The following is a 25,313-nucleotide window of genomic DNA, read 5'->3' as shown; positions in this document are numbered from 1 at the left end:
AATGAAAATGAGCTCTGTTATTATAGCATCCCTCTCTGTATTTCTCTCAGTTATACTAATATATAGCATTATGGGTACTTTTCTCACAAGGGAGACAGTGGGGTTGGGTGCTTCCGGTGAGGTACTGATCATGTTTGTATACAAGATTATCTTGAGAAACAAGTATTTGTTTAAAATGCAGGTTTAGTCCAAACTACAAGAACCTTCACTGTTCTCCTATAGTAGTTTTTTCCTCAATGCTATCCTTGAAAATACCATTAATCTGCTGAAAGACCTTAAAACAACTGACAACATTTAGTTCCATCCAATCTGCACGTGGGGTTTAACCGACATGTGAATCTTACAAACCTTATTCAAAGCTGACGGGATGAAGTATCATGTTTTGGAAGCTATATTTAAAAATGAATGAACTTTGAAGTTTTTCATTAGAGATGACAACATCCCCTGATATTCATGCTCAAATCAGCCCAGCTCAAACAATACAAAATAACAACAGAATAATCGTGTTTATAATTTTATTTTAAGACAAGTTACAAAGTATACAAAAGCAAATTTGATGCTATAAAAACAGTATGAAACATCATGAATGACAGATGAGATTTACTCGTGATTGGTGGAGCGCACGTATCGCTGGGAGCTTGCTACTGCAGCTCCATGCTACTGCACAGACTCTGGCTCCAAATGTGCAAGATGCATTCGTGGCCGGGATTTCTTTTCTGACAGGCATGTTCAGTGATGCCTGTAAGAGAGACAGAGAGGAACAGGGTTGTAATACCAATAAATCAATGTATGAACAACATGTAACATGACCTCCATCATTAAAATGGTCTGTAGAAAGAAATCAAATACATGTGTTTCCATGATAAAGAACAAAATAACTAATGTGCACTGGTGTCGCTCCTTCGCCAAAGAGTCTTAAAACAGATCAAAGCAGCAGGGTTCTCGGTCACTAAATGACTGCTCTGTGATCAGTATGAGGACGAGGCCACCGGGAAGGTCTCACTGCCCTTTTATGGATCTCAACATGTGTGCTCTATGAGTCATATCTGTGCTGTACCTGATGAGATTTCACATGATGACATTTTCACGGCCGCGAGAGTTCGTTAGGCAGGTCGGACAGCTCGTCAGGAGGTGGAGTCTGAGGGAGGAACAGACAGTGAGGTCAGTCACAACATATGAACATCTTAAGTCTCGCTACAAAACTTTGTTTATCGAACTGCAACCTGAGAAGTTTGGTCTTGTGTGTTAAGAGGAGATCGATGGTAAGTGTAACATACCAGATTGATATTCGATGTCTTGGCCGGGCTCTCGATATCAGGAGTGCCAGCTCCGTCCTCGCTTGGCGGGCTCACAGTCCTGGATGGTGTCTCACCGGGCGAGATACCTGCAGGGGACTTTCCAAGGGAGGTGGTCTTCGCCTCTTTTACGCCTTTCTCCTCAGGCTTGAACTTCTTAGACGAAGGTTCAGCTGAGGGAGAACGAGGTCTCTTTGTGGCCTGTCGAGCTGTGGGAGCTGAAAAGCCAGGTCTGCTAACCAGTCTCACAATTCTCTTAGTGGTCAAGTCACCTGTGGTGGTGTTTTTGGTGCAGGTGGGTTCCAACCCTTGAGCCTGTTTCTCCTCAGGCCTGAACTTCTTACTTGAAGTTCCTGGTGAGGGAGAACGAGGTCTCTTTGTGGCCTGTGGAGCTGTGGGAGCTGAAAAGCCAGGTCTGCTAACCACTCTCACAATTCTCTTAGTGTTCAAGTCACCTGTGGTGGAGGTTTTGGTGCAGGTGGGTTTCAACCCTTGAGCCTGTTTCTCCTCAGGCCTGAACTTCTTGCTTGAAGTTCCTGGTGAGGGAGAACGAGGTCTCTTTGTGGCCTGTGGAGCTGTGGGAGCTGAAAAGCCAGGTCTGCTAACCAGTCTCACAATTCTCTTAGTGGTCAAGTCACCTGTGGTGGAGGTTTTGGTGCAGGTGGGTTTCAACCCTTGAGCCTGTTTCTCCTCAGGCCTGAACTTCTTGCTTGAAGTTCCAGGTGAGGGAGAACGAGGTCTCTTTGTGGCCTGTGGAGCTGTGGAGGCTGGAGGGGCTTTGCTGGGTCTGGATGTTACAGAGGATTCCTGTAGAGAACAAAAAAATGGGTTTTGAGTAATATCTTCACACAAGTATGAGTTCAATCAATTTAGGAAAATACTTTGTACTTAAGGGTTAGGGGTTAGGGGTTAGGGGTTAGGGTTAGGGTTAGGGATACTCTTCTTGCTAAGAGTAAGACTATTGATGCCAATCTTGCATCTGTCTGATAAATATGATGCACTGTAAAAAACAAATATTACATTGGGGTTTTTACAGAGGTTATGTACTGGACTATTTCTATTCTGGGCACAGTAACGTCTTGATATCACTGTAACTCCAGGGTGAGAAATACTTCAGTGCATAAGCCACTGTAAAAGCACAATATGTCCTCTCTAAACTATGGTTTTCGTGACGGTTTAAAAAGAAATAGATATCATTAAAAAACTGTATATTTTGTCAAACCAAGCATCAAATGTTTGAGCGAACCTTGTCAGCTGTGTGGCAGGGCGGCACATTGGCACTGTTGGCAACAGCCTCCCTCTTTTCATAGTTGACTGAAACGACCATTCCCTTCTGAAACACACCACTGGTCTTTGCCAGGTTGTAGACTGCAAGGGCACAAAAATACAAATGACAACACATTTCCACACAACTTTGCTCCAGTGTCACAAAACTTAAATTAGAAGAATAGGAAGGAAACAAAAACATACCAGCATCAGTAAAGTTGCGGACTTCACAGGTCAGGTCGATATCGTTCTTGTTCCTCATCTTCTTGTACTCGTCTGTCAGGGTAAATCCAATCACCCACTTTGTGCTCAGAGCCTCCTCGGGTGGAGAGTAGGGCTGCACATTCACATGAGCCAAGGTAATGCACTGATGTTTCCAGAGAGCTCCCACCAGGTGTCTGATCCTGGACTCCACCAGGCCGACCCTGAACAAGTGAATGAGAAATTCACAGGAAGAGAAGAAAACGCTCCAGCAGCTGGATGTAAAGTCCTCAAACAGTTTTTCATCACAGGTTTTCCACCTTTAGATTGTCTACAAATGTGTTGACATTAATTCCAGTTGTACTTGACTCACCAATCAAGATGCTGCTCCTCTGTAGCAGAAGTTGCTTCCACCTGAAGGTAATCCCTTTGATTAAAAGAGATCAAAACATTGTTGTGAATTCATTGCTGCTAAATATTTACAGCAGGTCAACTTACTGTACAGCACAATGAGTAACATCACCATAGTCATCTTCATTATGTCCATTATACAGTAAACTTTAAATATAAAAAAAGCACTTTCCAGAATAAAACCTGTTGTTTTAAAAAGTAAGTGATCTGTGTTTGTGTATTTACAAACACAGATCACTTGTTGTGGACCCAAACTCCACAACTCAGTTTTAAAATTCACGTCAAAAGCTGAACACAACTGCTCACTGTGTCCATCAGTTCTTCCACAACATAACTGTATCATTACTAATATCGAGGACGCTGCCTGTTGGGACCTTCAACAAAATAATCGGACGTTCCAAGAAAAAAACATGAAGAAGAGTTCCAGAAGAAATGTATCGATGGGAAAAAGTGGGATGAGAACAAACAGCAGATTTATTCAAACGAAACTGAAACTCAATCAGTCAGGCAGCTCCCATTCCAAGCTTTAACCAACCACATAGCAATGAAGACATGATCACGTTTTTAGAGAGCAGTGTGTGTGAGTGTCTTTAATTACATGGCAGTCCTGATTTCTGTCTTTATGTAACTCAATACATACCAGTACTTGTCCATAAAATGTGGTGTTTCAAAGAGTTTGAACCAGTCGGCTTTGTGCTGCTGTATTTCCTGGACGATAGTGTGGCCTGTGAACGAGGAAGAGACAGGGGGTTTAAAACAAAATGTTCTCACACTCTCAGAATAAAATTCTGGAAGATGTAACTGAGTTTAACATGGTTTTGATGGGAATTGATGGTTGTTTGCCTCGCAATGCAGATAGTGACCATGTGATGGTTGTCAGCTGGGTGACTATACATACCCCGATTGAACTCTTCGACCAGGATGGCCAGCGAGGAGAGAGACACATTGAACGCTGTGTTCTGCTGGGGGTATGCCGGCGTGAGGATCGGCATCAAGTGGTAATGATCACGTCTGTTACACTGGAAATGCAGAAGAACACAGATTCTCATCTTACTATGTTTTAAACTGATAATTCAAAAACTCACTTGATCAGTTTGTATCTTAAACTTTGAATAATGATCCTGCAGAGGGCTTACCATGGAATCCCAGAAAGGAAGGTTGTAGTTGAGGTCCTGCACTACCCTCAGACGAATAGGGATAGGCCACTCCCTGACACAAAACACAAGATTGTCAAAGCAACTGATCCTTGTCTACAAAGCATGAACATGCAGTTACATTTTCAGAGTTTAAAAATCCCCAACCACCGAATATTGTGAAGAAATTGAGAAATACTGTATTTAAAAGAAATGCTGACACAACTCACCACATGGAGTAGACCCTGAAGAACTTCATCACCAGGCTGGATGCTGTCATGTTTGGATTAAACTGGCAAATTCTGGCTACCAGAATGGCCCAGGATACCCCACCCAAGAAGCCCAGCTTGCTAGAGTAAATGTTGCGTCCTGAAGGGAAAAATAAGGATGAGAAACAAGATTAAGACAAAATGTCACTTGAATAATGTTCCCTTTTACTAAGGTTTTACGTTGTGTTCATAGGATATAGTTAAGTTAACCTGTGCATTGTTTATTCCTGCACAACAGAGACTGGCCTGTGGTTGCACGTCAGCAAATGTAGACAAAGCAAACTAAAAAAATGATTTCAGATTCCATTGTTGGTATAAATGTATAATTATCATGTTAGGAAACAAGTCCAGCTATTCACAGAGAGACTTAGTGACTGGCATGATGAATTAGTCGTTCATCTTACTTTTGGCCCACAGCTTGATGGCTATCAGAGCGAGCCTGAAGTTTGAGACGTTCGGCACAAGACGGAGGATTTCCTCTGTGACTCTGTAACCTAAAGAATAAAAACAAGGGATTCATACACAAACAGCCACATTTAAAAAAAGGGGGGAAAGTGCAAATGAACAACTTGGAACAAAAATAAATCGTCTGGTCATACTGCAGCATTCCTGAGCAGCTGTGTATTTGAGTGTGATGTTACCATTGAGACTCCTGGCGGAGGCTTTATCCATATCCTTTAACCACATGTCGTCAAGAAGGTTGAGTGTGTCACTGAGAGACCTCCGTGGCATCTGGGCATAGACTAAATCAACCTATGAGATACAGAAACACAAACCAGTTATCAAAGCACCAGTAGAGATTTTAGTTATTATTTTTACTTAGTAGTTATTAGATCTTAATTTACCTCAATTCCATCAAATGTCAAATTGATGACCGGCACAAATGCTTTTCCGATGGCCTGAGGAGAACAATATTGTCAGTCACTTGCACTGGGGAAAAATAGACTTTGACTTGCATGATAATGATAAAAGATACAATAATTGATTAATATGCCAAACCTGTATGTCTTTGGCCTCCTCCTGGGCTTTGATCTTCTCAAAGAAGGAGGTGAAGAAGACCGTTCTGTCCAGAAATACAGGCCCAACACAAAGAGCATCAATATCAGCACCTGTCGAGGCAAAACAGATTCATATGAGAGTGACGTTTATTTTGTTACTTGTGAAACTGTAAAATACAAGTTATCACTGTTAGAAAATGTTCTTAGAGTTTAGGAAATAATCTGAGTTACCTTTGGAGAAAGCTCCCAAGCCATAGGAACCGAACGGCAGCAGCCTGTATCCGACGTTGTCAGTGACATTTTCAGGTACGTTCTGAAATCAAAAAGCAAACCAATGAAGTTGTATCATCTACGCAATAAAATGCTTTCTTATAACATTTGGAGATCATTTTTAAAATAACTATATAGATTTAAAAAAAAGATATTTCTTACCATTTCTATACACATGTCTTGGAGCCACTCCTTAAAGAGGGAATTCAGTCTTTTCACAACCGTCTCTCTGCAAATAAAACATAAAGAGCATTTTCAAAATGTTTTTCACTTGTGGATGACACTTCTATTTAACATCATTCACAGAGGATGCTGTTATTGAACAACCACATCACAGAGTTACAAAAGAGAACACAAAAAAAACTAACATGTACAGTAACTCTCCGAGACAAGTGAAACATGGTGGAAATAATGAAATAGAAAATGATGGATCTTACCTGTGCTGCAGCTCCACGTCATCCGCAAAGACATCATGCGACTTCAGACTTTTAATGAGTTCATTTGTCTGGATCCAGTCCTCCTTTGGCAGCATGTCTGTGCCGATTGGAACACTGATCCTGTAATGTTGGGGAATTTCTGGGACTGCAGATGATTGGCTCTCAGTTGAACTGAAAAGGTAAAGTTACATGTTACTATCACTGTTCAGAAAGGCCTGTGAGTTATCGCAGGTCGTACCTTTCTTATGTATTATTTTCTTGCTGCATATTTCCTTGTGTTTATATTGCTTCTTTACTTTTGTACGTTTACACTTTGTTGCTGTAACATGGCAAATATCTATTTCATATATATTAAACATAAGTATATACTTTACCTTAGGGGTCTCAGTGTGTTAAATATAGTGACTTGGGCCTCATTTTGTGCACATTTTTACAGTTCTACCATCATAACGCAGATATCAACGCCAATTCACAAGTTAAGGTCCAGAAAATATAACCGGAAATGTGAACAGTGCTCAATAGCCTGTTTAACCTAAATCTTGGTTATAGAGACGAGTACTTACTCAGACATTGATGAAAACAGAAGACCTTTCTCTGAATAGATTCCCGATTAAAAACTAAGAAATATAACGATATGCTGTTTTAATATCTAAAAACACCACGAGCAATTACTAAAACTCAAGCTGAGGGTGTCCAGAGTGAAGGACGTTTTGCTTCAGCGTGTTTAGATTAAAGTACGTTTCCATGGCTATGATCTTGACGTTGTATTAATTGCCAAATTGATAAAAGGACTATACGCTCACAAAGGAAATTGAAGATTCTTTGATGTGTGAAAAACATTCATCACAGATAATTTCACATTCAGAAGATCATTTCTGAATTCAGCACATTTCCCGTGGTTTTATACATTTATAAACACACACACTGTGTTCTACGACGTTAGCACTAACGGCTGTTTACTTACCAGCATCAAACTTCCTCCCTCTACTCAGACATGGCGGGTCCCTGGAGGGGAACAACGACCATGTTGACTCTTGCATCACCTGTGTTCTTCCGTTGATGTTAGCATGCTAACCAGCTAGCCCCGTCTCATTATAGCACAATGGAACTGTCGAGTCCATGGAGGATCCAGTCTGTCCTTAGTCCAACACTAGAGTGTCCGCTAAGTACTGACAGACGACATGACGGCGCCCCAAAGTAAATCCTAAGGGTCTCTATCGTCACCTGGTGGCCGGCTGCAGTACAAGTCATAAACTCCACCTCCTCCATGTTAGTGGGTCTGACATGGACCAAACTAATAAGTCAAAAACCTCGTAAAACAAACGTTTCTTTTTCGCTGGAGCAGGGATTTCAAGTAGTTTAGTAACCTGACTATTTATTCCCATCCCTGAAATCGTATAAACCCCACATTAACCAGGCAGTAAAACAACAACAGACTTTTTCCTGTGCCGCTGTCAATTGTGACGTTTCACTTTAATTCTAATAGCATCAAATAACTAATTACCAAACTTACCAGAAGAATGAGCACTTGAACAAACATCAGTGTGATAAGAACTACCTACAATGACAGTAACCATCTGTGAGAAAAAAAATTATTTCACATGTACTTTTACTTTTTATTTTGGTCCATGTCCCCTCTGTGGAGGAGATTTATGCCCTATGCTGCAGCCACGAGGGACTTTGGCTTCCTTTTTGGGGAGCAGTTATGTCGACCCTCTTTATATACGGTCTATGTTTTCCACCTGCTTCTGGAAGTTATACAAATCTAAGCCTGACAGTAGACTTATTTACCCATCAGATGTGTGAGTGGGGTCAATCTACTCATTTAATGCTCAGCAAGAGAGACGAATGAACAGGCTTCCCAAAACACGAGTTATTACTTTGGTGACGGAATTTTGTTTTATTGGAATCAAATCAGAGATAGAAAGATAATAAATCTACTGTATATACCTTCAAATTGATGTCACCTTTCCTCCAACAACAGCTTTGGAAGCAGATTGAATAATAAATATATATATATATACTGTATATATAGCAGTTTACCAGTAACTTACTGAAAAGTGCTTAAAACAGTCATAAACCAGAATTTGTGGAAGTCTAAAGCTGCCTGAGACGACAGAGTTGACCTTTGTGTCACTTTGAGGATGGTTCATGGTGATGTAGGTGTGGACCTCTGGTACATACAGTTGAATCCTCGTGTGCGTAACTGGGCTCTGCTGTCCTCTGGTGGCTCAAAATGACCACAGCAACGCTTGCAGAAAACAGGAGGCATTAGAGCCACCAGGGGGGAAAGGGACAGAATGACTGGGAATGATGTTGTGAGGAGACTCAAAGCCTTTAGATGCTTTAACTTTCGAGTCTGTGAGCATTTCTGCTGGTTGATCTGTATCTTGGTGGCTTATTTGTTTCAGTCGACAAGTTCATGTGGGTTAGTGAACAGAAGTGTGGAAACCTTCAAGGTCACAGAATACTGAGAGGCAGGGTTTCAATGTCAGTAATAATATCATTAGTTCACATAAATAACTACAAGGGTGCTCAGTGTGGAGTGTAAACCTCCGCCACATTTAAATTCACTAGATTCTTTTATTTGGATCTGCAACAAGTTTCACACACTCAAAAATATCAGTCCACTTAACAAACCAGATATTTTTTTAATGAAGATCTATGAATGAATGAATCTGATGATAAAGAAAGTGAAAATTAGTTTTTCTTTTTGGATCCACCCCCTAATCCAGATCCCCAGCAAAATCTCCTTGGGTCACATCCCACCCTTCCACAAAATTCCATGGCAACTGGTTGAGTTGTGTTTGCGTTATCCTGCTAACTAACAAACAAATGCAAATGAAAAAAGTGAAAAATACCTGAAAATAAATCGACTTAAGCAAAGTACAAATACATCAAAAAAATGTACTTAAGTACATTAATAAAGTAAAAGTACGTTGTTACATCCCACAACTGGACATAGGTCCCAAAAAAGGCAGAAAATAATGGTGAAACACCTACATCTCCTAAATGTCTTTCCAGTTCCTTTATGGTCCTTCCTAAGAATGAAATCTTACATATCAAGTGTCTTCAGTGTGTCACAGTTAAACTAAGCACATTGACAAAAGTGACTGAGGATTAAAGTGATGCACTGTCATGGAGAAGCCAATAGGGAGCAGCGGAGCACTTTGTTTTGAAAAAACCCCTGCATCTCAGAAGTCTTACCTGTGTTGCAGTGTGCATGAGAACATTTGTGTCCATCCCTCCTCCTCTGGAAGTCAATAAGCAGCCTCATGCTGGGATGAGAACGTGAAGCAGACAGTTGGGATGGAGTGGTAACACGACACCTTCAGGGCTAACAACAAACTGAAATGGGGAAAGAAAGGCTACACAAAATTGATTCTGCTATTATTACAGTTCTGTGGTACATGAAATTGAATCACATGATCCATAAATGTACTTGGAGTAACCAGCATGTCTCCACGGACGGTTGGCCCGCGAAGGATTGCGGCGAAAAGACCCGTTCATCCTCTCCTCTTTGCGCCGAGCGGCATGAGGAAAAGTGCACATTTGGCAGCTGATGTGCATCCTGGTACCGTGGATGATGTGGCACAGCTGTAAATGAGAGGAGAACAGCTTGAAATTGATGGCAGGCTGGAGGATAAAACAAGATGAGATACTTAACACTGCCTGCCTGACTGCAGTGTAGGAGGGAAATGAGTGCGAGAGAAAGAGAGAGAGAAGAGAAAAAGAGCTGAAGGCCTGATAACATCCCTCCAGCCCTCATTAGGAAAAGAGAGATGCAGCAGGGTTTGTTGTAAATGGAGGGCTAAGCCTTGGAGCCAACCAGGCTCTGAGGGCCAAACACAAAGCCTCTGGAGGTTAACACACGCACTCTTTAAAGGGGCAGCTCAACATTTTGGGGAAATACACTTGTCAGGGGGGGTATCCTGCTTCAGATGACATAACTCTGGAAGTCAACCTCCCATCAATCTCAGCGTTTATAAGATGAAAAGAAATGTATTCCCTCTTCTCATCAGGGAGCAGGAACCTCCGAACCTCCAGCTTTTTATTGGGTGATAAAGAGCTGGATTATTCACTCTACTAGTAAACTAGTTGCATCTCTTTTACACCAAAATTAGAGGGTATACGATGTTTTATATAAAACCTGCAAAAAAAGGTGATTTAAAAGGCGTTTATCTCATCTGTTTCAAACTTAGCATGTTAATTGTTAAGGGGCCAAGGAAGCGCAGTGTTGAATTTGGTGCAATTTTGGATATGCTCAATATTAAGAAAATCAGGCGATCAGCAGCAGTGGCTGGGACTCCACATAAGTGATGTTGTTGATCACGACAACACCAACTGATTCTCCAATTCAGGGTTCTGCGAGTCGAGCTTCACTGAACTTTGAATAAACAGGTGAACAGGAGCAGGCCTTTACTTACTGCAGGTTCACTGTTACTGGAATCTGCAACCAGCATCACCACAGAACAAGCAAACAGCCCATTCCAAACACTGCAATTTGTTATGAATAATATCACATGTACACGGTGCCATATTGTAAGTGTAATGGGCCAAGCACCGAAAAAACTCTTTGATTGCACCTGAGGTTAAAGCAGCCAACTCGGGGGTCAAATTCTGAAACGCATGACTCACTGAAAAGCCTTTTAGCGCTAAGAGCAGTCACGATGCTAAAAAGAAAATGGTGCAAGCTGAGCTGAGTTTCAGTAAAAATAAAAGTCCTCCAGCGGCGCAGAGGACGGCTGCTGTCGGCACGACGTGTATAGCATTTCAGGCTGTCGTGACCCTTGTTACCTCAGCGCCGTAGTGGAATGTGACTAAAGATTATGGTGCTCGGTAATGGCAGAGTGACGCCGCTGCATGTTCACAAATTGAGATTATTACAGAACACCCCCAGCGCACTGAAATATAGATGAGGGAGAGGAGCATTTTTTTGGCACTCGGAGCTGGGTCAAGCAGCACCAGTCAAGCATCCTCTGTAATGCTTGACTGTAATGACACCCGTGCAAGTCGGTTCTTTGTTTACGTAATGGTGGGAGCTGATTACCAAAAGCAAAGAGGCCTGTGTTTTTTTTTTCTTTTCCACGGCTGCAATTTGCATATATTATCAGTGACAAAACAAGGGACTGAACATTAGAACAGAGAGGAAAATGCTCTCCCTCACGGTCAGACACAGCATGCAAAAGAGGCAGAAGAAATTTGATGGAAACAATTCTATTGAGGCAATATGTATGGCTTTTATAAGAGGCATGAACAACGCTGGCTGACTGTCACATCCACTTTGGCGAATCGCTGTGACAACAGATGTCAATAAAGAGGGGGGAACGTCGCGTTTGTGAGAAAAGATGAGAAAAGGGAAAAGAGGAGAGGGGAGCTGGGGGAGATGAGAGGGACGAGGCAGAGACAATAACGGGAAGTGAAGGAGTGAGACACACAGAGACAGATAAACAAATTTTTCTTGCCTGTAATGTTTGGCAAACTAATACAACGGCTGGCTTAGGCAAACGGGCATATTAGATGAATAATTCAAGGGGCGGCTGACAGACTGGAGGTTTGGAGGATGGTGTCAGTAGGTGACAGGGGAGACAAGTTACAGGCGGGAGTGGATGTCAGTGATGCACTAAAGACGTGCGTGTGTGTGAGAGAGACAATTAAGGAAACATATAAGGCTTGTTAAGTGAGAATATTGTCGAAAAAAGATATTGAGGGGAATCAGGGATTGTGTGTTTGTGTGATTCAGAATCATCTGCAAACAGAGAAATAGCCACACTGCAGAGGGACTCACATGCAGAGTTTCCAGGAGACATTTGCATATCTCACTCACTCTCACGGCCAATCATGGGAGAACTGCAGATGTTTGTTTTTTTTCCACCAGCATAGTCTGTTGCATCCGTTTGATGTTGCGGACACACGTTTTCCTCTGTCTATAAACCAATAAACCCTAAATCCTGACAGAGCCGAGGCCCGTTATCGAGCGGCACACCTCGAAGCCGCGATGCTGCACTTCCTGGACCACAGATAGAGGAGCGAGGAAGAACAAGAGGGAACCAAACAGGAGAGGCCGAGATCAAGGCAGCTCCAAGGCTGCCTTGATCTACCAGTGGTGTCCTGGAGTGGCGAACCTCTGTGCGTGTGTGTGTGTGTGTGTGTGTGTGTGTGTGTGTGTGTGTGTGTGTGTGTGTGTGTGTGTGTGTGTGTGTGTGTGTGTGTGTGTGTGTGTGTGTGTGTGTGTGTGTGTGTGTGCCTACGCATTTGTTTTTCTTACCTCTTTAGGACTATCATACGTCATAAACCCACAAAAAAAAAGTTGTGTAACGGATAATATACACACAGATATATATGTTTCTATAATTTAATCAGAGCTTAATCTCACCGACTCTGATGGAATATAAAAAGGATAAATACACATGTTACATTGTCTCATCAAACAAATACGAAAAAAAAAAAAATATATGACTGTATTCCTTGTGTTAAGAATGTGTTAGGAATATGTCCATATTCCTCTTACATGGACAAGGCCCTGGCTTATTACTCTCGCAGGGACATTATTAGGCCGTTTTCCAGACATGATGGGACCGGACTTTCTCCGCAGGTCACACATTTTTTAAACACAGTGGGAGATTCTTTGCTCAGGTGAGGGGTGGTGCAGCAGTCAGAGGAAGGATGTAACATATTTATTCTGTTGCCGAGGAATCTTTTTTTTAAAAACTCAAATACAGGCCCTCCAGAGATTATCAGGAGATTATCCGTAGTTACATAAGTATGTCTGAAAGCAGCTTTAAGTTGTACGTGTTTATTTGACTTGGAGTCTGGTGTCTTCACACAATTTACAGAGTAGCTGAACCCCAAGTCTAACTCGGAATAACTGAAAAGACCTGTGTGGGTGTGTAGTTCCCAATTAATCTTGTCTCTATCTATATATATAAGTATGATTCAACAGCGAGAGCCGTAAGGAGTCAACTACAGGAGCTGTTGTAGCAATGCACTGAAAGCACTTTATTCTTCAATTAACACGTGCGAGCAGACCCGCAGCATACGGCTGATTAGAATTCAGGTCAGCTAGGCTAAGTAGCTAAGAGAGAGAATGTGAGGTTATACGTCGTGTTTTATGTGATTATCGAGACTCAAGTTTAGAGCTATGATGTTTGACTCCCAAAGGACATGAGAGACAGGATCAGAGTTCACACAGAAAACATCTGAAGAATCGTTTGCGCTCATTTTGACCTCTCTCTGTTCAGGAGTACAAGAAGAAGGGCAGCCGGGGGGGGGAGTGATGCGAGGCCTGCATGAAGACCATGTATTACAGCGCAGGTGCAGCCACACGGTGAAAGTTCTGCTGCATAAACACTTCCTCCCGTACACGCATACACCGAGAATTACACACTTCTCTTTCTAAAAGCCAGATAGCTGTCAAGCAGCTGATGCACTCAAAGGCGAAAGGAGGATTTCAAACATTAGCACTCCCCCCATAATTCCTCCTAATCCAAACACTAACATAACAGTAGGAAGTTCCGTCTAATTGAGGAGGGGATGAAAGCCAAGGATATCCTGTGTGGGAAAAGATATCTGGATTAATTAGCATTGTTGTGGTGGTGTATGCGTGTGTATGCGTGTGTTTGCGTGCGCCAGAGCGGGCCTGTGTAACAGCACGTGTGCGAGAGGGTAATTGTTACTGCATGATATCGTATATGTGGAGCCACCACCTCATCAGTGACTGTTCACTGTCATAAGAGGCGTGTTTGATTGGATTTCCCTGTTTTAATCGCTCCGCTTCTATTCCTTGCTTGTGGTGGATAATTACAAGCGCGGATTAAATTTGAATGTCAACATGTAAAAGTCATGCAATCACGGCCATAAACATATAAGGGGGCAATCCGGAGGCATCACTGTAAATGAATCAACCCACCTGCGAGTGTTTACAGTCTTAGTTTTTGAAATTACATATATTACATATATATAAAAATAGTCATATTCAAATTAAAAGTGATACATTTTGTTATGGTATGATATAACGAGGGAATTTGAACTCAAACTTGGTGTGGGTCACCAATTGAAGTAATGTTTTAAGTTGTTAAACAATTTTCTGTTTTCATCCATCATATAAATGATGGAACAAACTTGTGTAATTGAATTCTTGTGCTAAAAATAAAAAGTCCACAACTCAAAGTGCTACAAAGATAGCACTACGGTAATCTGCCAAAGTGGCTACAACTCAACAAAGGCTAAAACTAATCAAAGTAATGGCTTTCCAGCGCCACTGAAAATGTTTTTCCGTGTCAGTTTGCTCAAAACAAACCCCGTTCGTACAATACTTTGCACAAGCAACTCTGAAGTGTTTCAGAACGGTCATGGCCAGAGGTGAGGGGGAAAAAGCCTGAAGCAGACAATCATTGGAAAGAGGCATAACAATGCACATCTTCGCTGAAACGCTCCTTAAATCAGTGGTGGATCTAGGATTGTTTTAAAACAGGGGCCATGAAGGGGACACAATTTACACAGATCTACATTCATGCACGGTTTCTGATTCAGTCAGGTGCACGTGTAAGTCTTTCATCGTTTACTGTGAGCTCTATAGCTTTGAACATCATTGAACACATTTTTCAACATTGTGCACTTCAAAAAAGCTTTGTGTAAATTCATGTTTATCATATATCTCCAGTCTGTCAGCCGCCTTGAATTATTCATCTATTATTGTTATTATTGTTGGTTTTGAAAAACTACCGATAGTACAGGGGCACTTCAATCAGATTTTCCCCTTGGCCCCGCCCCTAGATAAATGCATTCATTGCGGTCGCTACATGAGGAGGGTGTATTCATCCATTTAGAAAAATAACATGGTTTCAAACGCTGTTCGAATATCAGGGCTAGCTCTACTCATTTCTAAGCCCAAGGTGTTTTATTCATATATAGGTGTTAGTGTGTATACATGACTGTAGATCTGTACTGTATTCTTGCATATGGAAAGAGAGAGTAACATGTACTTCTTGGTATTGGGTAATTCATTATGTGTGTGAGTGTATGTATAAGCACCTAGGTGTGTCCCGTCCCCCTTATGTTATCTACATGTTCCTGTTGATTGAGGTTCTACTCCAATATAAGGGATGAGTGCGTTCCTACATTAAGCCTGGGCTTTCTTCCTCCTCCTCTTTTCATCCCCTCCCTGCGAAACTGAAGAATATTAATATTTAGAGTGATTGTTGCCTCGTCTCGCTCCGCCGTGCCCCAGAGGCACTTTCAGCGATGCGCAGCGTGTCTGCACCCGTCAGTTTAGTATGTTGTTAGCCTGCATCTTGGGTGCTAATGTTCCCCCACAGTTTATTGCTCGGTGAAAAGGCTCCATTAGTGTTGAAACCCACAGTAATGGCATGCAGATGGGCTGTCATGTGCTCAAGCAAGCTAAGGGAGCGGTGACTGACAGGCAGAATATCAGCCTAACTTCACACTCTGTATGTGTGTGTGTGTGTGTTTGTGTATGTATGAAGAAAATGTACCATATTAGCCAGCATCTGAGTGTATATATAGTAAATATAAAGTATGTCATCTTCACCTGTGCATGTGCGCTTCTCAGAATGTGTGTGCGTTGTGTAATTGTGGTAATCTGTGATTGTGTAGAGGGATAAAATAAGAGCGTGTGTGTTGTGTTTGTGTGTGTTTATGTGTGTGTGCGCTGTCTCCTCTCCGGGGATAGCAGGCGGTTTGGAGCCATGTTCATGCACCGTCTATGCAGCTGTTACACTCGGCTGCTCCTCGGGGGTCTTATTGAAGCGACGCAGCCATGAGGGGAAACAGTTGCGTTGACAGTGGGAAGTGGCCACTGTGTCACACTACAAATTATTCTGCTGGCTCAAAGAAGTTGGTCGGCGATGGCCTGCGGGAACTCTGAACTTCCAAACTCAGCGGGCATACTCCAACTACCATTATGTGAAGTATGCCGCCTTCAAGTGGAACTCGTGAGCTTGTGGTTACTAAGTGGGAAGTCGTGTGCACGGCGCGTTTGCTGTTCAATCAACTATTAAGCATCGGAAAAATGGACGCTAATATTGACATTACTGTCAGCGCCTAACCACAGAGGCTAGGTGAGCTGTGCCATTACGCAAAGGCCGAACGATACAGGGAAATATCATCACTTTCTTCAGACGTATTAGAAACTTATTAATAAAAACTACAAAAATAAGCTCAGCGCTTTCAGTCAATTCTGAGGTTGTGAATGCCACGAGAGGGGGATTGCTCAGACGGACCCTTCTCATGAAGCACAACCCCATTTGAAGTCATCAATACACCCAGGTCTGCTGTTGATGAAAAAAGATGAAAAGATAAATAAATCAATAGGACAATATCTCTGGTTAATGATGCGACCCATCTTCTGGGACTATGGGACAAATCCGTGTAGGATTTTTTTGGCTTTATAGAAGGGAAGTACTGAAAGGGGGACATTTCGGTATCTGGCTCCGTTTTCCTTTTAATTTGTCATGTTGTTTACTTGTGTTATGTAATAAATCCATCATGCCTATTGGTTCAAACAGGAGCCACAGAACATGCTGTGGGATTATCGATAATTACTCTATTGCAGCTTCAATGCTATTTCACACGCATCAGGAACAGAATGATTAGCAAACTAAAAATATCAGATTACATTTCATAGTATAAATAAAGATTTGGATAGACTCCAAAACCAACAAAGCACATAAAACCGAAAGTGATGTTGACCCTTTTCTGTAGATGAAGGCAAAGTAATTTCCTAAAAAACAATATAACACTTAAGCTTGTGTTGAATAGGTTCTATGTGGTATTATTAAGAGTAAAACAACCATGTTGATGCTAACTTTAGTGTGTTAACATGATAATGATTGCTGTGTCTGAATTTGGATACATCAGTCAGTACTCACATGTAGTGTGCTACCTGTGTCCCAGGGGCTGCATCCTTCAGAGGCTGCATTTGAAGATCGATTGCGTCACAGCGACGTGACTAGCTGGCTGTACCATTTCAAAAGGCTCCTCCAAACAACTGCGTTCTTCCATCCCTGAGAATCAAAGGAACCGACGGGTGGATCCTTCAAGGGCCAACCAATCCCAGGATTCATGGCGCTTCAGTGATGGAACTGGTTTTCAAAGATATAATGGCGAGATAACTATGAGACGTCCAATGTTGACACTTTGATCTACATATCCGGCTTCAACTCAACTGAACAGCTAATGTTGCACATGTTAAAAACCAAGGGGCATTGAAGCTTCTCGTCATGTCTGACGGCAGCCCTGGAAAAGCAGACACAGATCTCAGAAATCCTCCGTAGACCAAACTGTCTCAGACTCAGCATTCCCAGTCTACGTGGCCCAAGAAGGCCGCCTTCACAAAAGAGGATACTTTGGAGTATATTTTCACAAGTTTGATAATACCTTGGTGGTCCTCCTTTTGGAAACTGTAGAGTCTAAAAAGTATCCAACATTTTACACTAAACATTTTGTGTGCACCATTCAGTATTAATGTAGTACTTGTAAATGTGAACATACATATGCACATTATATATCATCTTCAATATCTTAGTTTAGTTTTTTAACATGCTAACATCTACCAATTCACGCTACTGCAATGGGAATGTCATGGTAAGTATTCAGATATAAATCAAAACACTGGACAACGTTTAGGAACTGACTTGACGATAGCACTAGAGAAAAAGTGAAGGTATCACCAGAGTTGATTAATGAATACAAATGTCTGTAGCAAATTTCATTGCAATTTATCCAATAAACATTTCACTAAAATCCACAAATACAACTGAGTATGAGAGGAAAAGTCAGTTCACCATCAAATCCTCTGGGGAGTATGAATGTCTGTACCAAATTTAATGGCAATCCATAGATAGAAATTTGTGTTGTATTGTATTTTTCAGTGTGGACCTATTGGAGGACAGAATGACAGATGACTGACACACATACCAACATTGACATCCTCAGAGCTACATTGCTAATGTGGCTAAGATCAGAGGAAATGCCATTTGTTACTGAACTGTTTTGGGGTTAGGTTTCTTTATTACAATCATGCTTTATATTTTGCCATTATGACTTAATTTACTTGTATGTAAGCGAATTAAGAGGTGTGTGAAATGTTAGCAAATATCTTGCAAGTCAAATGTATTTTGGGACAGACGGCAGTCGCCTCAATGTGCCTTTTAATAATTCAAATAGTGGTTTGATTAAATATTCTGACCCTGATGGAGACCACAGTGGAGTTCTGTTGGCTTTAGCAATGTGGTTTCAGTGTTTGGGCTTATAACTGTGGACTTGGAGCAAAACATGAGCAAAAGTAAAAATTTTGAAAGCTCCCTTTGTTTATGCTAATATAAATACTGTTATGTGTGAAAGTGCGGACATCTTTAACATTGGCTCCAAGTGCTCTTCAGTGGGTGGCGTCCTCTGGCAACTGGGCTAACTTTACCGTATAACTGTGGTGTTGTGATCACAGGAATCGCAGGAGACCGTGTCAAGTTCCCACATCGGATGGACACACATTACGCAAAAAGGGATGCATATCGGCACAACATTTCGGTTTACGGAGCCAACATATTTTTGGTTTATTTATTAACTTTGGTGAAAGGTGTTGATTTCTGGCGTTCGGTGAAAAAATATTTGCGCACAGCCTCAATCGTAGTTGATTCAGAGAGTCAGCCAGCAGTTTATATGACACTATCCTCCTGGCCAATTTGCCACCGACACATGTAGTGAAACACACAACGCAGTGTGAGGCTCGTTGGACGCAGGTGCTCCTTGTCGTCCTGATGAACCGCCCCTGTCTCGCTTCGCCTCTCCGCTCCGCCACAACACATCTGCTTCCCGTGTGCCGGTTGAATTACAGCGTTTGGCCATTTTTAGTCAGCAGGTGGCTAGACGTGTTCAAATGTCCAAACAAACTGTAGAAACAAACCTCCATCTTCGCTTCGAGAGAGTGGGAGTCCAGTCGGTGGTGGTGTGAAGAACGGTATTGTGGGTAAATGTCACAGAGAGCCTTCTGTTCTGTATGTGATTAAAAAGAGAACAAACAAAAAAAAAAATCTTCAAGTATGTCCACCAATTTGTCTGCTCCGACAACAGAGTGAGGCATGATGGGAAATGGGATTTCTGCAGAGAGATGTGACTGGGGACAGTTGGTGTCATCGTTTTAGACGCACACATGCTGCGAAAGTGTTCAATTCTTTTTTAAAAAATGTTTTATGAAGCAAAAATGGACTTCCACGCGTTTCCCAAAGTTCTGGTTGGTGCACACTGAACAGTATCTCTTCCTGTGTCGTGGGCACGCGCAGAGGAACACACTGAGGACTCATGGAACCACTGACTGTTACAGACATATGGCTCACTTCCTGTTGTTGTGCTCACGTCATATGGGGTGGATAGTGGAGATGGAAAGACACTCATGCTCCCAACTTGCGAGTGTTCACATTACTGGCTGTATGATTGCACAGTTGCCTGTGTGAGGCTACTGTGAATTGACAGTGTAGCGGTCTATTCATGTGGCAGTATGCTCGATAAATCTGGGAGGAAATATCACGAAATATTGGTGTCTAAGGATGTATGAAGGGTCTGTGTTCGATTCTGAGCTTTTAGGAAAATTTGGAATTTCCTGGTCGTAATTATGGCGGATGCTGGATGTTGACGTGAAGGTCGTTTACAAGTCAAGTTAGGTGTTGTAAGAACCGTGGAGTAAGTCATCTGATTACTAGAGTTTATAGCTGTCAGACAGAAATAATAAAGATCTGAAAAGATGAATAGATTTAGTTTAATTACAAGTATAAATGTGTGTTGGACCAAACTGATAACAGTGGTTGATTTGTCCACAACATTTAAAACAAACCATCCAAGAATCTGAAGAAATCATGACAACAGTGAGTCCTATACTATTAGTGTGTTTTTCAGTTTTGTACATCTGATGGAACAGATACACACAACTTCTTTTTTTAAATATTCACAGGCCCCACAGCCGCTGGTAATAATAAATCTGTGCGTGAGACCCTGTTAATGGAAGGGGCGAGGCAAGGAAGTTTTCATTTCAGGGAGTTCTTATCACACTTTTTGTTGAAGTGATTAAGTTTGTTTTTAATTACACTTGATGCTTGAAATCTCATGATTTGTCGAGCCTGTGTATTGACTGGACCTTGCTTCAATGGCTCCATTCGCGACTGCAGTAGAATGGCAGCATTCTGGATGTTTTGGCTTCTTCTCTTGATACTGGGAGTACAGTCTATGGTCCTAACTACCAATAATGGTGGCAGTTGCATCTTAATTTTGGACGCTTCATGTCTTGAATACGGTGCCTATTCGGGACGCTCACTGGACGCTCCAGTGTGACATTTAACAAAAAAAAAAAAATGTTTCCTCCAGTATTCAAATGAGCAAGATGAGACTTAGTTCAGGCAGCAAGACAATTACCATTTTAATTTTCTCATCCCACGCCGTCTCCACCTACTAATTATAACCAGTGAACTCACTAAGTTATGTGCACGAAATTCTCTGTCAACCATGATTAACCTATAGCCGAAAGGTATTTAAACCCTCCTACGTGTCTTTCTCTGTCACTGCTGCGTCGCCCCCCCCATTACCAGTGTCTCCCTCACAGGTTTATTGCTGGGATTGTTGGGTGTGATGGAGAAAATAAAATGTTGTGGAAAGCAGGAGAAAAAAAGATTCAGAGATTTTGAATTTATGAATCCATTGGTTTTCATTCGTTTCAATGCTGCATGGACTATATATTACGGGTTGGTGAAAGAACATATCACAGCAATTTCTTTATAATCTGGTGAGGGACAATAAAAAATACGTATTTATGTGAAAATATGAGGTATTATTTGTATTATTAATGCAACAGTTGGGATACATCTGTGACCATGTCAGTCAACGTGGCTGAATCCACCCCGCTGCATTAAATACAGTGAATCACGGGCATTTCTGACCTCACTGAATGCTAGAATCATCAAAACATGCTCCAGATTGGCGAGCGAGCGAGGAGCGCTGATCCTCGCCAGCTCTCCCAGTCTGTCTCGCTGGCTGCAAGCCCAGAGGACAGGGCACAGCGATGGATGGGCCTGTCGCCGGCTCTCTGCTGCCCAGATGGCTTGCTATGTCAGCGGGCCCACAGCCAGGAGGGGTGGCACCCTGACGTCAGGCCATGATTCGATACGCCAACTTTCATTTGCTTCCCCCCCAACACCTGTGGACTGTGTGGTGAAATGACAGGGTGGTGGTACTGGGAGCCTGGCCCAATGTGTGTGTGTGTGTGTGTGTGTGTGTGTGTGTGTGTGTGTGTGTGTGTGTGTGAGAGAACTGTATGTGCCTATATGTGTGTCATTGTACTTGTACATACATTTTTCATTTGTTGCATTACATGTAATGGACTTTCTCTGGTGATATTTTACAAATAGATTGTTTTTCTGCTCTTATGTTCATTCGTAGCTTGGAAAAAGACATTGAATAAACCGTCTCTCACTAAGGTTCCTTTAGTAGCTGTCTTTAAACCTTCGATCATGCCCTCAGGAGACAGTGTTTGTCCATTTGTGCGGCTTTAAAATTCTCTGAACAGCTTTAATCAATATTGTACAGCAGTAACAAATGGACTAAGGTAGCGCCAAGCTTGGGAACATACAAAGTATTTAGCAGCTAAATAGACAAATTGTTGGAGGCCAAAAAAGAAGTAAAAAGCCAGGGAATATTGAAATCACAAGTAGGCCTACATTAGACGGTAACTTTCAGTGCTAGTCACTGTATATTAGTTACCATGGCATATTAGGGCCATATTGAAGAAAGAAATAATCAGATAATTCGAGAAGGTCATAATATTACAAAAAAAATCGCATTTTAAGGAGAAACAAGTCCTAATATTTCAAACCACTCCCTCTGGATCCAAAATCATGAACCAATTACCTTGTTAGAGAAACTACAAAACTCTCGAGTCGACCACCACCAAACATTTCCTCCACTAAAGAGGCAATTTCCTCCAAGTTCACGTGGTTCTTTCTTCAGAATAGACACAATCTTCGCTTAATCTCTACTCAATCTTTCCAAAGTTTTGATACTTTGAAAACGCTCAAGTATTTATTTATTTGTGAGACTACAATACTAAAGTATAATTTAACAAGATGTTCCTCATTCCTCATTTAACAAATCTTTTTCCCCTCCAAAATGTCACATACATACCTACAACTATGACTTTATTCTCATAATATTAAGACTTTATTACCTCCGCCAAGGAGATAATGATTTCGTCAGCATTTGTTTGTTTGTTAGTTAGTCGGAAAAACTACTGGACAGATTACCATGAAACTTGAATAAGAAATGTTGTTCATTAGTTTTGACAGTGACTTTAAATGTGGTTTCATGAGGGGACTGTTGGACGACTTAATATTACGACTTAATTTGCTAAATCTCCAATTTCTTTTCCCCATTAATTGGCCCTAATACATGCATGGTTAGTTACATACTGGGACATATGTCATCATAATAAGCTTACCTCAGGGTTTTCTAACTAAAGTTGTATTGTGTATTGAGATTTACGGCTTCATAATAAACACTGTAACGTCTTGGGAGCAGAGCAGCCACAATGACATTCAATTCAAGTATACGCTTCCACTTAAGCTGATAATCATATCACAGAATTATGCCATAACTACACAAATCCGTTTAGAAAGCAATTCCGAGTTTGGGTATAATTTTTGATAAAGCTCTCAGTGGTGACATTGTTTACTGCATAAATCTCCCATTTACTGTGAGTCCTTCCAGACTGGCGTGAAGTAATTTGAGTGAACCAAACAAAAAGTGGATTTATGTCCTCAAGCATTATACTGCAGACGATTTGAATTGTGAAATGATTTCCCGACAACAGGAGCTGCCTGCGCTGTCATTATTGGGAGTTTGAAAACTTTGAAAGGTGCCGTTCTCCACTGCTTTTTGCACTAGTCGCTTTACCCCAGGTTTTTTCCTCTGACACCAGCCGAGAAAACCTGATGACTGCTGCCGCCTCTCCACCGCGTAACCATAACTCCTCCAGGAACCAAAACAGTAAAGCGAACATAGAAAAAGCACTCGTTTGTGTCTCTGGTGATTTAAACCAGCACACTTCTGAAATGTTAACATCCCCTTCATGCCATCAAGCTGCACACAGGCCTCTCATGTGTGTTTAAAAGCTGCCGATCTATGACCCCAGTCTCCCACATGTGCTTGAAGTGCGCTCTTGTATGAGGAAAAAAACGCTGAGGAAAAACATCAGTGTTGTGGATTTTACACCCTGGCAGCTAATGAAAGAGAGGCTTGTGTGACTCAGTGTGTGTGTGTGCGTGTGTGTGTGCGTGTGTGTATATCTGTACTTTTATGTCTGTGAGCACTGGAGGACACTGCGACAGCGTTCTGGATCAATAAACAGGAAGTAGCTTTCTGCTGTCACGGTAGGATAACTCTCCTGCAGGAGAGAGAACAGGGAGCAAAGGTCGCCTCGCTGACCTCAACTCTGTCCAGACAGCTGCCATCTTGTGACGACTATTTTTGTTATTGTAATATTGATAATTTGCTGAAAAAATAGAAAGACATCATGGTCTTTGAGAGAAATGGGCACGAAGCATCACAATTCTGCAGCAATAAAATACAGGACTAAAGACCTTTGCACATCAACAGAGACAAGAAGAAACAACACGAAATGGCAAATAATTCGGAAGCGGATTCCGACTATTCACATTAAGCGCGACAGGATTTAGCAAAAAAAAAAACGAATTGTGCCTTGGGGAAAGAGAGACGGGAATAACATCAAGCGATGACGACCAGATGCTCATTTAAAAAAGAAAAAAAAGACGAAACGGGAACACTTAATACTTACAAAGAAGGGAGAACTAGGTGAGTTTCATTGCTTGGTTCAGGCACCACAGCTGCTTCAGGACGCTTCCTGCCAGTTTGAAGAACTGCTGCAACAGCTGCCACCAAGATAATATATTTTTTTGTTCAGTATTTAATTTGACAAAGGTCCCGATTGGTTGGAAACAGTCCCAGCTCTGCGCATTTGGTTCATTCCTTTTTCATTGGCAGGAGTTGGGATGCCTTTTGGTTGATCCTAGCTTCAAGTTGGCTTCATCATGTCCTTTAAAACACACACACATTAAGCAAAAACTGTGAGCAATGGCTTAGGATTCTGATTGGTTTGATGTGTCCACGTCGGAAGCAAAATCTTGGAAAAGTCGACCTGGCTCAGAAAGAGAAAAAGCCTCATAAGCAAAATACTGTCGCTGGTGTGAAAGATTCCATTGATTGGATTCAGGGACAAGAAATGTTTATAACGTGTGATTTCATCTCCCGAAAGAAAAGTGGGCAAAACTCCTTGAAGGGATGGTTCACCGCAAAAATTTAAATCACTATGCCGATGGAAGGGTGGGTGAAGTGTTTGAGTCCACGAAACACTGATGGAGTCTCAGGGGTAAACAGCGTCGCGGCCAAATTCAATACAATTGAAGTAACTGGGGATCACTTCTTCAAACATAAGAAAAACAACAGATACAAACATAAAATGCCTCCATGCTGCTCCTGTGGTCTAAGTGTCTGTAAGCCCCGACATTTAAATTCGAACCAAGGTCATTTACACCGTGTTTTTATCATAAATGTCCTCTGTGAGCCACATCTGTTCATGTACCAGAGTTTCAAAGAGAATGAACTTCGAAATGACGGATGCATGTCAGAGTTGTCATCGTCCGTTCAGCCAGCAGAGCTGAGGAGGCTTCTTGTGGAGCCTGACATGTTTCTGTGTTCTGAAGAGGCCGAAAAACAAACCGTGTCAACGAATGGAAAAACAAACTGACAACACATTGATCAGGATTGCTCTGAAAGGGTGTTTCACAAGGTGCTTTAGAAAGAGCTCGCTATTGTGAGAAACTTAATTAAACCTGGCAACAGCAATACAACTAGAATGTCATTCAGTGGAGTGCATACCTCCACCAAGGCCCAACAGTCCCCTTATGAAACCACATAGAAATGAACAGGAGCTGGATTTTGATTTAGATCTTCCCCAAAT

At 41.8% G+C, this 25,313-nt stretch overlaps 1 protein-coding gene across 1 annotated transcript; it reads right to left on the bottom strand.

Annotated features, from left to right (window-relative positions):
- Positions 1-501: 501 nt before the first annotated feature.
- LOC118100312 (poly(A) polymerase beta) lies at positions 502-8,258 on the bottom strand. The gene is made up of 18 exons (XM_035145256.2): positions 7,245-8,258; positions 6,281-6,451; positions 6,006-6,072; positions 5,805-5,886; positions 5,575-5,684; positions 5,421-5,474; positions 5,217-5,328; positions 4,980-5,069; positions 4,537-4,675; positions 4,310-4,382; positions 4,072-4,192; positions 3,814-3,898; positions 3,136-3,189; positions 2,766-2,986; positions 2,542-2,663; positions 1,278-2,102; positions 1,058-1,138; positions 502-739 (listed from the first exon to the last, which is right to left on the bottom strand). Exons 2-17 carry the CDS (start codon positions 6,373-6,375, stop codon positions 1,085-1,087), a joined length of 2,304 nt encoding a protein of 767 aa, XP_035001147.2. The 5' UTR covers positions 6,376-6,451; positions 7,245-8,258; the 3' UTR covers positions 502-739; positions 1,058-1,084.
- Between the last annotated feature and the right edge of the window lie 17,055 nt (positions 8,259-25,313).

The sequence above is a fragment of the Hippoglossus stenolepis genome, chromosome 21 (genome assembly GCF_022539355.2).
Source record: "Hippoglossus stenolepis isolate QCI-W04-F060 chromosome 21, HSTE1.2, whole genome shotgun sequence".
Classification (NCBI taxonomy): Eukaryota; Metazoa; Chordata; class Actinopteri; order Pleuronectiformes; family Pleuronectidae; genus Hippoglossus; species Hippoglossus stenolepis.
This window is presented reverse-complemented; position numbering and strand designations above follow the sequence as displayed.